Raw genomic sequence first — 15153 nt, forward strand, 5'->3', positions numbered from 1 at the left:
TGGAATCTCTGAACAATATTTATCCTGGAGAAGATGACTGTTGATAACTTTCATGGAAATTCCTGAGACAAATAGTTGTCTTCCTTGTGTGTTGAGAAACCAGTAATGTAATGTAGATTCCATTTTAGAATGTTAGGTAGAAAGTCATTCTGAATTCCTATTTTTACAGTGTGTTGATTTTATTTATTTGTTTACCCTTTAAGATAAGTGGCAGTTACCAATTATAGGTGATGAAGCAGGAAAATTTTATGACTTTATCTTATGATAAAACTTTTAGAAAAGTTGTGTATAAAATGCCAATACCAAACTAGTCTTATCTTGTAAAATATTTTCTACAAATTGAAAATTTCTATCTTTTTACATTGTTTTTTAAACCTTTATTCCAAATATAGGAACCATTTGTCTTTTAATGATCCCTGAAAAGACAAATCAAGAGGTGAATTAAAAAAAAAAGGCAAACAGTCTTTAGTCATTATATTCTTTAAAAGCTCTAAGCCTTATGTGTTTTCCTTCAATTATTGCTTAGCTTTTATGAGGCTTGTAGGTGCTGAGGATTCAAATATAAAAAAGACATTCTTTCTTGAGATTCCAGTCCACAGAGAGACAAATATGACAAATATTTAAACAAGTAAAGGGTTGGTACCAGTTGCTTTCTGTATGGGGATAGCTATTGCAACTGAATGAATTAGTAGATGATGGTTCTCTTGATTGCAGTGACTTATCCCGAGCATATTCTTCTTAATTTTTAGGTTTGGTTTTTTTATTTTATTTTGTATACTTGTAATTCTTCTAGTCTATAGATAGCTCAAAATGTTGTTATACCATTGTAATAGATGTTGCATATTTGCAGCATTCAAGGGAGTCATCCTAGACTATCTGTTGGTTACTTAGCAGTTCTTTTTGGACTTCACTTTCTGGTATTTAAAAAATATGACTATACTTCATTGGCCTGTTTCCTAAATATTTGTCTCTATAGTATATAGAACATTCAGATAAAATATATACATTTTATGGACACTTCGGAAGGTTTCTGAATGGCTAATTTAAATAATCTTCAACCTGTAATTTCACTTCTACTCTAAGTGTTAAAAATTCTTGAATATAATATGTTTTGTAATACAGACATATAAAACTAAATTACAAGGAGGTAAATATCCAAAAAAATGTAGAAAACCTTAAATATAACCTTTGATTTTGTGTAAACATAAAATGAAGTCAGGGAACACATTACCACGTGTTGTTAGAGTTGGGAAAATAGAGCCTTAATGGTTGCCAAAGCTCTAACTCATTATTTAAATTGGAGTAGTTTTGAAGAAATTAATAAATATTCACATTTTTAAAGTGACATCTACAGTTGTGAGTAAAAACAATTAGATTAGTAAAATTTGGAAGTAATGTCATCTGTCTGGTCTTTTCATTATCACCAATAATATTCTAGATTGAGTTGGGAATAGGAGTAAGTGAATTTAATTTTGAAAAGTCTACTTGCAATTGAGTATCCTGTCCTTTGTAGCTATTGTTGCCAACTACTTTGAAAAGTTGAATTTCTACAGATTTAGGCATAAATAACATATATTTCTTATGGCATGGGCCTAATAAGACAGACTATAGGTAACCCATAGTTTTTATATTTGTTTTATAGTCCTGCTGGGTTCAAATATTGTAATACTTCAAGAAATAGACTAATAAAGATTTTTACACTCGTGATTATTTAGGAATTATCAGGCCTTTTGGAAACAGTGTATAGAAATTGGCAATTGTTGAGTGGTTGTGCTGTGCAATTTTGATACAATTTTGAATTAATATAACAATGAGTAGCAGTTATACTTCTTATTTTGTCTTTGAAATGTTATTCTTTTACATAGCCTTATAACCTTTATTTTTTATGAGAGAGTAATGACAAAAAAACTCTATTGAAATAAATTTAATAACTAAAATATTTCCTAGCTTTCAGCTTATGTGGAGAAGTCGCTGTGAAGCCACCTATAAATCCATTTACTGAATTTATGGAGAAGGCTGTAAATGATGGAAGTCATTCAGAAGAACTCTTTTCCCATCTTAAAACTATATCAGAGAAAGAAGATTTACCACGGTGTACCAGTGAAAGTCATCTCAGCTGGTATTCTCATCAGTATCAGGAAATCTAAATTTCCGATTCCAGGATTTCCTGTTTTGTCTATAATATAAATTATTTGAATCAAATACAGCACTCTTTTAAGAGTATCTTTTCCAAATCTAGTATTTGTTTATTAAAATATATTTAATCTGATTACAAAGATACTCATCTAGCAGAATTCAGCTAGTTTTTTTGAATCTTAATGAAAGCCATTAAAAATAAAAACCTGGCCGGGCACAATGGATCATGCCTGTAATCCCAGCACTTTGGGAGGATGAGGCAGGTGGATCACTTGAGGTCAGGAGTTCAAGATCAGCCTGGCTAACATGGTGAAACCCCATCGCTACTGAAAAAATGCAAAAATTAGCCAGATGTGGTAGCGTGTGCCTCTTGTCCCAGCTACTTGGAAGGCTGTGGTAGAAGAATCACTTGAACCCGGGAGGCGAAGGTCGCAGTGAGCCGAGATAACGCCACTGCACTCTTGAGTGACAGAGCCTGGGTGACAGAGCGAGACTCCATCTCAAAAAAGAAAAAGACAAAAAAAAATGAAAACCTCATCTGTTAAGAATTTGTAAAATAAAGCTATTTAAGATAAATGAAAATATAATATGTGATATCAGAAATGTAGTTAATGAATGTGAAATCACTGTCATATACACTTGTTATTTACATGAAATATTGCCCCTGTCAAATGGCAATCTTAGTATGCCATTACTGTCAGTATGGATAGCTTAGTCCAGTTTCTGGTTGAACTTGTTATGAATGAAAATAATATTTTATCATCTATAATCACACTTGACTTTCTGCCCATGGTTTTTAATAAGGGACAGGTGTCGTTTATAGATAGAATGTTCTTAGGCTCATTACTTTAAGCCAGTTGTGCCTAAGAACACACATATTTTTGACATAGCCTCTAAGATGCTATTGGTTTGTTAATGAGCCGTTACGTTTTACAAAGAAAGAGAAAAGCTGCCAATTAAAGAGTTTCCATATCACTTGGGAATTTTATTTATAAATATTGAAAATGCTCCTTCAAACTTAACTATGTGTACATCTTTAATCCAAATAACTTTTGTGATTACATATAGGTAAAATATAAGTAAAATAAAGTATTCTTAAAATTTGCTTACACTCAAAGTCCAAGTTTCGAGCTACTTTTGAACTAAAAGTTGTCCTTGCTATTAAGAGTACTGTATAGGATACGGCATTTCTGAGGAGCATCTTTAAATGAAGTGGATTTAACTTAAATTTTGTATGTGCATTTGTAATTAGCATGAAGCAGGACATTCTAAATGAAAAGACTGAATTGGAAGCAACACTTAAGGAAGCGGAGTTGGTAACTTGTTCTATAGAATTGCTTTTGCCACTATTTAAGGACACCATTGAAAAGATTAATTTTGAAAATGTGAGTGACTTATTAATATATAATAAAATGAAAAACTAGTATAATACTCAGAATGCATTAACTGAGGTCTCATATCTTATATAGGTATGCTCACATATGAGTATTTAATACCAAAAATGAGGGTTTATCAGAATTCTTTATTCCCGTGTCATTAACTACAATTCTTTTCCTGAAAGATAATCTCAGCATACACTTGATAAGAGGCTAAGCTAGAAACAATATATTTTGGATGTTTGAATTACCTGGAGTTGAACTAGAAAATCAGCTTTTCTTAAGAGTGAATTTTAAACTAAAATCTTCTGAGAGATGAAATATATCTGTTTCTATAGTATTATTTGGAGTAGAGAACTATTTTTAAATTTCAGCATATTAAAGTTTAAATTAGGGACAAACAATAGATTATCTTCTATAACTTTTATTTAAATAAAAGCCTAAAATGCTTTTATAATTTAAGCTCTTATTTTGATTTCATTTTAATGTACTGTATAACAGATCCAATTTACTATTAACAAATTTTGTAATGTTTATTATTACTATGCACAAAAGAATCACTTTGTTTAGTAGGAAAAAATACTGTTTGATAATATCATATTTTAGAGGGTTTTAATTAATGCTGTGTCTTAAAATGTGTATGTGGTTCTTATAATTTGTCAGGCGAATCTTTCTGCATCGAATTTGAAGATTTCTGAACAGAAGGAAATATTAACAAAAGAATTAGACACCTTCAAAAGTGTAAAACTAGCTTTAGAACATCTTCTTAGAAAGAGAGACTACAAACAAGTAAGGCATCAACACTAAGCACTCATTTTAATAGTGATATTTCTCATTTGAAGGATACATTATTTTTAAACTGTAGAAATTATTGGTATATTTGAAATGGAAATAATTCTTTGAATTTTGTCAGTCATTAATCCCTACCTTTAATGTTTCATAAGTAGTTGTATATGAAAACCACGTTTTTATAGAAAATGTATTCTTATTTTTCATCTCAAAAACTTTGTTATACTTAGTTTAGCTGATTCTAATAAAATATACACTTTTTGAGTTTAAGCTCTTTGTACATTATATTTCTACATATCTATATATTCTTCATCTGGTAAAAGCTTTATTGAAATAGAATTCACATACCATACACTTCTTCCATTTAAATTATAAAATTCAGTGGTTTTCATTGTATTCACAGAGTTGTGCGGCCATCACCACAGTCAATTTTAAAGCATTTTTATCACTCCAAAAAGAAAGCTTATACCCTTTAAATCACCTAAATTATTCTTCTGACTCCCTTTTGGCTTTTTCCTACGATAAAAATTATTTCAGAATTGTAAAAACTATCTAATATTAGGTAATAGTTTTTGTTATTAAAAAGTTACATATTGATAGAAAATTGTGATAAGCAGAGAAATATTCTCTTGATCTCAGCACTTAGTGAAACATCACTATTAAGGACTGTTAATTTTATGTTGTGTACATTTTGCAGTATTTTGTTTCTTTATATATGTTATGTGTGCATATATACGTGGTGTTTTAGAAAAATGGAGTAAAACTACTATCTTTGTTTTGTAACTGGACTTTTATACTTAATACTGTATCATCAATATTTTCTCATGTATTGAATATTTTTTGAACAGAAAAGAATCTTAACTCAAGCTCTTTGAATCCTTATGGATCCAAGGATGGCCTTTATGAAATCCATGAGCCCTCTGAAATTCTGTGTACAATTTTGCATTATATGTACATATATATGTGGTTTGGGGTGAAAAGAATTGATAGCTTTTTCACATTCTAAAGGAGAAGTATGATTCTCAAAAGTGAATAAATAGTCTTCTAGGGTCTCATTTAAAATGGCTATATAGAATTCTGTTACTGATTTGCTGTAATTCTTTAAGAGATTTCTTATTGCTAGAATTTAGATTGTTGATAATTTTTGCCTATTTGTAAACAGCACTGTGTTGCATTCTATACTCTATACAAACTCTATACAAACTTCTTTTGTATAGAGGATTTTTGTGATTTTAGTGTTATTGGCCTATACTTTCTGAAGCATTCTTTTGAGATCAATTTAGTAAATTAACTAATTTCGTAAATTGCAGACCAAAAATAATTTGGAATACTTGGGCAAAAATATTTTCAATGGTTAACTCTTTTAAAAATCTGAATTAAAAGTCGTTATTAATTTATTGAGTAATGCTTATTTCACTTTCTACTTTTTTATATAGAGAAATATAATTTGTGATCACTGATTTATAACATTCTTTTCTCAGACAGGAGACAATTTACCCAGCATGTTGCTAGAAAATCTAACTGATAATGAAAGTGAAAATACTGTAAGTCTTTCCACACTTACTTTGTGTCCATTCTTCCTGTCATTGTTATTTGCATGCTGCTTGGTTTTATAAAATTAGCCAATATTATCCAAGTTGTGAAATTTCTAATTCTTATTTTATATTTGCTCAAGAATCTTAAGAAGAAGGTATTTGAAAAGGAGGCCCATATCCAAGAACTTTCTTGTTTGTTTCAGAGTGAAAAGGTAAGCAAAATTTGAGCTTTTGAGCTTTATTCATTATATTAATATTGACTCCCTTTTTTTTTCCCATCCTGGCCCCAACTCCTCAGAAATAAACACAGAAAAGTGTTTTGAAATTCTAAATTATTTGGATATTTTACAGGTTTTACCTATCAAATGTAACATCTTAATTTTATTATGTTTTTTTAGAGTTTTATGGTGTTTGTCAGGATACTTGGCATAAATTACTTCATATAGGAACTGTTTTAAATTTGTATTGTGTTTCAGTTGGGGGACAAATTAAGGAATTTTAGTGTTTGTAGGAGCATTTTAGGTATACCCATACCTTTATTTAGAAAGATAGATGGGAATTTTAAAAAAGAGATGATTATCAGGAGCCATTAAATAAAAAAGGTTGGGGGATAAAACTTAGCCCTGGTTGGGCATGAAATACATTTGTAATAGGGGTGACAGTTTATGTAAAGCAGTGCTTTGCTTTTTATCAGCTGTCTAGATTGTGCCTAAATCAGGGTAAAATTAAAAATATTGGGCTGGGGATACAGCAAATAATATGGATTTTTTTGGTTTTCTCTTTCTCTTTGTTACAGGCAAATACTTTGAAAGCAAACCGTTTTTCCCAATCAGTAAAAGTAGTACATGAACGACTACAGATCCAAATTCATAAAAAGGAAGCCGAGAATGATAAGTTGAAAGAATATGTAAAGGTTATATATAAATATATATCCATTTTTATAGTTTAAGTGATAAAATTAATGAAAGGCTATAAAGCCTTCCTTAGTTCTAGAATTTGGTGGTTTTAAAATACACAGTTGTTGACATGGGAAATACATATTTAAGGTAAATCTTAATATTTGTGGCCTAACTAAAGGTTTGGGTCCCAATTTCAAATAAAAATGCTGTCTCTGTTTAATACCAATCTAGGAAGGATTTATGGAATTGAATTACTTTAAAAATCATTTCCACTTTATAGTTAATTTATATTTACTGTGGAAATTCATAGAAAATAAATTTAAATATACCAAAATCGTTGTTAACATTTTGGTGTACGTTATTTCAATCTTTTTTCTCCATCTATACATACATACTTTCACACGTTTAACAGTCAATACAATGTTTATTTTTTGTTACTAATCGTAATAATTTTAAAATCAGCCCAACTTTGATGTTCACAAAATTAAGTAATTCCCTTATTAAACAACTTTGTAGGAGTATAATTAAGGGGAATTTTTTGGTTTAATTATTCTTTTGGAGTCAAAGTCACTTTGAGATAAGAATTTGAGGTGGCATATCATACAATATAAGGTAACTCTTTTTTTTTTTTCCGCCAAAGGCAAAGAAGCAATATTCCCACCTTGAGAGGTTACAGAGACTCAAACTCCATTGAGTGTGAGGACTTCTGAGTTAGATTTCTGTTTGGTTTTGCACTCCTGAGTTATAGCAGATGTCTGCAACCTGTAGCATGTTTCAAAACCATACTCGAGTTTGTGTGTGTGTGTGTGTTTCTTCCTTTAAAGGGACATTAAGTGGGTTTATCGGGGATATAAATTTTGTATGCTAGGGCACTGCAGATGAACTGGACTTGGTATTGCAGTGGTCTGTCATAGTAAATACAGGAGAACATGTGTGATTGAATACATCTGATGTGTGATTGAACATATTAGATAATCATCTTTCCCAATTTATCTTGAAGCATAGTGGTTATTTTTTATAACCATGATAATTTGGAGAAAGAATATAAGGCTAAAATCCTAAAATTTTGCTATGAAATTCAACTATAAGTGAATTCAAATTCTTTTACCAAAATGCTACTGTTAAGAAATGATTAAAAGAAACTGTCTGAGTCTATGGATTTTTTCTACATTTTCTCTCACACACTTTGGATTTAAGGCATTAAGTAATTAAGGGGTTCAGAATTTAGTTCTTTTTGACTTAGGTTTCACAGTGTTTTATTTTTTTGTTTTGTTTTTGTGTTTTTTTTTTTGAGTATGAATCCAGTGAACTCAATTTGGCAACAACAGTCTCAACTTTTTAGTGTTGAGTAATTTGTTGTATTGGGTCTTTTAAAAATTTACATTATAAATCTCTGGGAACTATCCCACAGATGCCTTGCACCAGTTTTTCTTTCTAGATCTTTGTGATGTAGCAATTAGAGTTAGAACATTTTCATATTTTCAAAAGAGACTGAGAATAATTGTCTGTATAAAATGTGACATGTATACAGACACTGCTTTGAAGATAGAAAAAGAAGATAATCAGCTTTATGTGTTCATTCATTTGGCAAATGACTTGAGAGGTTATTTTGAAATTATAAAAATAATTTGTCATTTCAGTATACTCCTTGATAGTGCATAAGTGTGGGATTTGATAAATCTGGTGAGAAGATCGTGTCTGGAACCGTGTTCAAAAAGAAAATTTAGTTTCTATTTTTAGAAGTTTTTTAACTTAAGACAGCAACTATTCATGGTGTGATGATGACACCGTGTGGACTTTTAGAGGAATGACAGCAGTGTTTCCTGTGGGATGTTCCTTTGTCTTATGTCGACTTACTGTACTGCTGTTTTTCCCCAGCTACTTGTGTTTTATGGGATTTTGTTTTTTAAAAACAATTTAAGAATGTATTGCTCCTTCTCTTAGTTTACTTAGTCACTCTTCAAAGAGATCAAATCTAAATCTTAATATATACTTCTTAATCTCAATTTTAGTGGCAGTTAAGAAGCTTAGATTTTGATGATTGTAGAGTTGAGTTGAAAAGTCCTAGGTTTAGCTTTCACTGTGACTCCTTTGCAATTTTTAAAAATTAAAATGGCTGTCTAAGGAATGGGAGACTAAAACTTAAATTCTGTAATAATTTCACATTCATTTCAATATTACACAGGTTTCGAAAATGTGAAAACATTAAAATCATAAGTCTTTAAATTAATAGATACTTAATACTCAAATACTTAAAATGCACAGTCTTAAAATAATTTGAAATAAAAGCATTTGAGTTATCACATTAAATCACATCCCTCATCTACCCAGCCTAATATTCCATCTCTCATCATGTCACCAAGAGGTATGCCAAAGAGACAGTCATGCCAGTTAGTTACAATCACATTGAATGATAGAAACATGTCCTCAATAATACTAATCTTATGACTCTTATAGTCATTAATTTATCTAAACCTGTGTTTGGTCTTGGAATAATGACTTCCATAAATTTACTTTATTGGATAAAGCAGTATTTTATTATCTTTAATGTAACTCTAGTGTCAGGGCATGCCCCCTAATTCTAGTAAATTAAAATTTGGTAAATAAATCTGTTTATCTCATCTATAGCCTTCTTAAAGATTATAATCATATATTTAAGATTTTATCTTTCAAAGTGAAGAGTCCTAATATATTTGGGGAGCTACCAATTCCTTTGAACATTGGTACGTATTTGGATTGTTTCTAGCTCAATTATGTTTTTTAAAACTAGTTTTTAAAACCAGTATGATGTATAATATTCTAGATGTGAACTAAAAAAATTATTTGAGTTAATCATAGAAGTTTTAAGGAAGTTAGTGTTTGTACCATAATCATTATAGTATCTTTAATAATGGTAGCATTAGTCTGATATAGGATATGTTTTAAATTTGCAACCTTTAACAGGTTATAGAGAAGCATTGGTCCCCAATGTGTAGAGGATTATTGTATTAGGCCATTTTAACAGTGTTATAAAGAAATACCTGAGACTGCATAGTTTATAAAGAAAAGAAGTTTAATTGGCCCACAGTTCCACAGGCTGTATAGGAAGCATGATTCTGGCATCTGCTCAGCTTCTGGGGAGGCCTCAGGAAACTTACAATTATGGTGGAAGACAAGTGGGGAGTGAGGCATCTCACATGGTGGGAGCAGAAGCAAGAGAGAGAGGAAGTAGGGAGGTGCTGCACACTTTTAAACAACCTGTTTTCGCAAGAACTCACTATCAGGAGAACAGCACCAAGAGGATGCTGTAAACCATTCATAAGAAACAACCCCCATGATCCAACCACCTCCCACCAGGCCCCAGCTCCAACACTGGGGGTTACAGTTTGACATGAAATTTGGGTAGGGACACAGATCCAAACCGATATAGTTTGGCTGTGTCCCCACCCAAATCTCATCTTGAATTGTAATCTTCAGAATCCCCATGTGTCTAGGGAGAGACCTGCTGGGAGGTGATTGGATCATGGGGGTGGTTTCCCACATCCGGTTCTCATGATAGTGAGTGAGATCTGATGGTTTTATAAGGGGCTTCCCCCCCTTGGCTCTTCACTCTTTTCTCTCCTGCTGCCACGTGAAGAAGGTCCCTGCTTCCCCGTCACCTTCTGCCATGATCGAAGTTTCCTGAGGCCTCCCTAGCCATGTGGAACTGTGAGTCAATTAAAACTTGTCCCTTTGTAAATCACCCAGTCTCAGGTATTTTTTTATAGCAGTGTGAGAATGGACTAATACAGTTAATTGGTACTGCAGAGAGTGGGATATTGCTATAAAGATACCCGAAAATGTGGAAATGACTTTGGAACTAAGTAATGGGCAGAGGTTAGAACAGTTTGGACAGCTCAGAAGAAGACAGGAAGATGTGGGAAAGCTTGGAACTTCCCAGAGGCTTGTTGAATGGTGTTGAGCAAAATGCTGATAGTGATATGGACAATGAAGTCCTGGCTGAGGTGGTCTCAGATAGAGATGAGGAACTTCTTGGGAACTGGAGTAAAGGTGACTCTTGCTATGCTTTAGCAAAGAGAGTGATGGTATTTTGCCACTGCCCTAGAGATCTGTGAACTTTGAACTTGAGAGAGATGATTTAGGGTATCTGGTAGAAGAAATTTGTAAGCAGAAAAACATTCAAGATATGACCTGGTTGATTCTGAAAGCTTTCAGTTTTATGCATTTACAGAGAGAAGATTTGAAATTGGAACATACGTTTAAAAGGGAAACAGAGCATAAAAGTTTGGGAAATTTGCAGCCTGACCATGTGATAGAAAAGAAACACCCATTTTCTGGGGAGAAATTCAAGCGGTCTGCAGAAATTGGCATAAATAATGAGAAGCCAAATATTAATGGGGAAAATGTTTCTGGGGTATGTCAGAGGTCTTCCTGGCAGTCCCTCCCATCACTGGCCCAGAGGCCTAGGAGGAAAAAGTGGTTTTGTGGGCTGGGCCTAGAGCCTTGCTGCTTTGTACAGTCTTGGGACTTGGTGCCCTGCATTCTAGTTGTGGCTAAAAGGGGCCAATGCATAGCTCAGGCCATTTCTTCAGAGGGTGGATGCCCCAAGCCTTGGCGACTTCCATGTGGTGTTGGGCCTGTGGGTGCACACAAGTCAAGAATTGAGGCTTGGGAACCTCTGCCTAGATTTCAGGGGATGTGTGGAAGTGCCTGGATGTCCAGGCAGAAGTTTGCTGTGGGGGTGGAGCCCCTATGGGGAACCTTTGCTGGGGCAGTGTGGAAGAGAAATATGGGATTGGAGACCCCACATAGAGTCCCATTGGAGCACTGCCTGGTGGAGCTGTGAGAAGAGGGCCACAAGTCCCCCAGACCCCAGAATGGTAGATCCACCGACAGCTTGCACCATGTGCCTGGAAGAGCCACAGATACTCAATGCCAGCCTGGGAAAGCAGCTAGGAAGGGGGCTGTACCCTGCAGGCCATAGGGCTGGAGCTGCCAAAGACCGTGGGAGCCCACTCCTTGCATCAGCATGACCTAGATGTGAAACATGGAGTCAAGGGAGACTGTTTAGGAGATTTAAGATTTAATGACTTCCATGCTGGATTTTGGACTTGCATGGGTCCTGTAGCCCCCTTTTTTTGGCCAATTTCTCTCATTTGGAATGGGAACATTTACCTAATACCTGTGCCCCCATAGTTTCTTGGAAGTAATTAACTTGCTTTTTATTTTACAGGCTCCTAGGCAGAAGGGACTTGCCTTGTCTCAGATGAGACTTTAGACTTGTGCTTTTGGGTTAATGCTGGAATGAAGTAAGACTTTGGAGGACTGTTGGAAAGGCATGATTGTGTTTTGGAATGTGAGGGCATGAGATTTAGGAGGGGCAAGGGGCAGAATGCTATGGTTTGGCTGTGTCCCCACCCAAATCTCATTTTGAATTGTAATCCTTATAATCTCCACATGTCTAGGGAGAGACCTGGTGGGAGGTGATTGGATCATCGGGGTGGTTTTCCCCATGCTGTTCTCATGATAGTGAGTGAGTTCTCGTGAGACCTGATGGTTTTGTAAGGGGCTCTTCCCCCTTTGCTCCTCACTCTTCTCTCTCCTGCCACCATGTGAAGAAGGTCCTTTCTTCCTCTGCCTTCTACAATGATTGTAAGTTTCCTGAGATCTTCCCAGCCATGTGGAACTGTGAGTCAATTAAACTTCTTTCCTTTATAAATTATTCGGTCTAGGGTATTTCTTTATGGCAGTGTGAGAATGGAGTAATACACAAACCATATCAGTTATGTACATATTTTTACAATGTTTACATAAACATTGGAGTTCTGAAATAATTTAATTGTTGCTATTTTTTTTTTAGAGCTTAGAAACCGAGATAGCCAAGTGGAACCTGCAATCGAGAATGAATAAGAATGAGGCTATAGTGATGAAAGAAGCAAGTAGGCAAAAAACTGTAGCTTTAAAAAAGGCATCTAAAGTTTACAAACAAAGGCTTGACCATTTTACAGGAGCTATTGAAAAGCTTACTTCCCAAATTAGAGATCAGGTATGTAAATGCATTCTTTTTAAAATTAAAAGATCTATTATGTACTTGGTTTATATAATTAATATCATGATGCTTAATATAGTAATTTTATTCTTTTCTTAATGCTGTTAATACCAGAAAAAACTTACACTTTTTGCTTTAATCTTTTACTTTGAAATATTACATAAAATGTCAAATTTTCATATTGAAATATATCAGCATTTCCTTGGGAACTTTACTTAAAGGAAATATTAAGTGTGTCCCCACCCCACACACACACAAAAAGTTCTATTGGCCAACTAACTAAGGGTAATACGTCATACATATTTCCCCTTGGGACATTGTGGTCTATGTTAGCAAATTAAAGGTTCTGACAAGGCTTTCAGAAACAGTGGAATGAAGGGTATTGAACTAAGTTTCCCACACTTTTTAAACCACAGAGCTAGTCTTGTATGCACAAAGCAACTCTTGGAACTGGTTCTGAGGAACACTAGTTTGAGAAATGCTGATTTATGTTATTAGACCCTATGACTTTATTCAGTAAGTAACCTCATTTAATCTCTGTAATACATTTAAAACCATGTGCTGACATAAACACACCATGTAAAATATATCTTTGGTATAGTACAAATTTGAAAATGGCCTTAGTGCTTTATTGTTTTTGATAAATTATTATATTTATTCAATTACTAATTAATAATTTTTTTAAAAAAGTCTCACTGATATCCTACCTCTTAAGAACTTATGTTAAGGCTTATAGAATTATTAGAGGCTTTTAGAAATGAAAACAGACTTGTATAAAAAGTTTATTGCAAACAAAATAGTATTTTGTTAACCTTGTGACTTGGGATAAGGAACTTAACATTTTCAGTTTCCTTATGTATAAAATAGGGCGTCATAATACTACTCCCTATCTCATGTGTTTGTAGGGAGAGATAAATGAGAAAATATATTTTTGCACTGTCCTCCTTTCTGTTCCTGTAATGCATGAAGTTTTTTTCTTTGTTTTGTTGTTTTTCTTGTTTGTTGCTGCATCTGGCTTTAATGTTCTTCCCTGGCTCACAATAGCTCTTTCTTTTTTTAATCATTCAGGTATCTTTTCAATTGACATCTCTTCAGAGAGGCCTTTCTTGACCATTCCTTTTGAAGTAGTTCTAAAACAATCATATCAATGTCTTAATTTTTTTCATAGCATTCACTATAATCTGAAACTATATCATTTATTTTTTCACTTATCACTGCTGTTGTGTTTTGTTTTATTTTTAACTGTTTCCTTCTACTTGAATATAAGTCTCAGAAGGCAGGAGCTTGCTATCCTATTCACTTAAGGTAAGGGTACCATTATTTAAAACAGTACCTTAAGTCTAAAATATGAACAGTTCAGCAATAAGAGCTAAATAATAGTTTAACAAAATGTTATCACATATCTACACAATGCGTAAATTTTGCCAAGGACTACAGAGAGAGATCAAGGACAGGGAGGATTTGTAAAGGTCTGTGTTCTTTGGTAGTTAGAAGGTCACTAGTTACTAATTCAGATGCAGTTTCAGTGCAGTGGAAGGAAAGGTGAAAGGGGGGATTTTGCTTTATCTGCATGTTATAAGGAGAGATGAAAGAAGAAATGGAGATTTGGAAAGTACTAGAGACCACTGATTCTGACTTTTAGTACCTAGGGGCCAGGATGTTAAATGCTCTATAATCTGCACACTGAAGAATTAACCCATTTCCTTCTTTGAAAGTTAGACAGATCCTAATTTTGCTTCTCGTGGCTTAGATGTGCCATTTCTCTAAAGCAAAGAGAAAAGGTAGGCCAACTCAAAAAATCTCTAGTAAGGTGATTCCATCACTGACTAGTTTCAACATCTGGGAATGCCATACTGATGAAGTAGGTAATAATTATATTCTAACACATAAATTCTTTTCTTACTGATAAAACTTCTAAATATCTTAATTTATATTATAAGCTTATACTTCATAATTTATATTAAAGCTTATTTTATACAAAATATGAAAACAATGCTAGTCTTCAATATATCAAAAATATTACTGTGAAAAAATTTAAACAAAAAAGTCTTGTAATACATGCTCAGTAAATACTTGCCCAGTAAATGGATGAATGATGAAAGAAAGAAGTACCCAATAAACGTTAATTGTTGTCATTACTGTTTCTAGGCTTTTTGATTTGTAATTACTGGCATTGTAGCCTTCCAGTGTGTTTTTATGTAGAATGTAGAGCGGAGGCACAGTGGCTACAGCTCTTTAGGTGGATCTGCAGAGAATTATTTGAGCTATTTATTGTTTGCTGTGCTCCAGGCACTATCAAGGCCCTAGAAATATAGCCATGAACAAAAGCAGATAAAAATCGCTACCTCATGGGAATTCACATGCAAAACGAATAAGCCACTACTACCACT

The 15153-nt window shown here is 33.5% G+C and overlaps 1 protein-coding gene across 50 annotated transcripts in view; it reads left to right on the forward strand.

Annotated features, from left to right (window-relative positions):
* ODF2L (outer dense fiber of sperm tails 2 like) overlaps window positions 1–15153 on the forward strand; it is a 74727-nt gene that overhangs the window by 7342 nt on the left and 52232 nt on the right. For 23 of the 50 annotated variants that reach the window (XR_010135550.1, XR_010135536.1, XR_010135538.1 and 20 more), the window contains 7 exons: window positions 1948–2119; window positions 3389–3521; window positions 4176–4301; window positions 5783–5845; window positions 5977–6048; window positions 6633–6749; window positions 12575–12760. Coding sequence is in view for 43 of the 50 variants with exons in the window: in XM_063711345.1 (XP_063567415.1) it covers window positions 2007–2119; window positions 3389–3521; window positions 4176–4301; window positions 5783–5845; window positions 5977–6048; window positions 6633–6749; window positions 12575–12760 (810 nt within the window). In the remaining 7 variants the exon portion in view is untranslated. Of the gene's footprint in view, window positions 1–1947; window positions 2120–3388; window positions 3522–4175; window positions 4302–5782; window positions 5846–5976; window positions 6049–6632; window positions 6750–12574; window positions 12761–15153 lie in introns of those variants that run through there. The other 27 variants (XM_054531886.2, XM_054531916.2, XM_054531917.2 and 24 more) reach the window with 6 other exon arrangements.

The sequence above is a fragment of the Pongo abelii genome, chromosome 1 (genome assembly GCF_028885655.2).
Source record: "Pongo abelii isolate AG06213 chromosome 1, NHGRI_mPonAbe1-v2.0_pri, whole genome shotgun sequence".
NCBI classification, from domain to species: Eukaryota; Metazoa; Chordata; class Mammalia; order Primates; family Hominidae; genus Pongo; species Pongo abelii.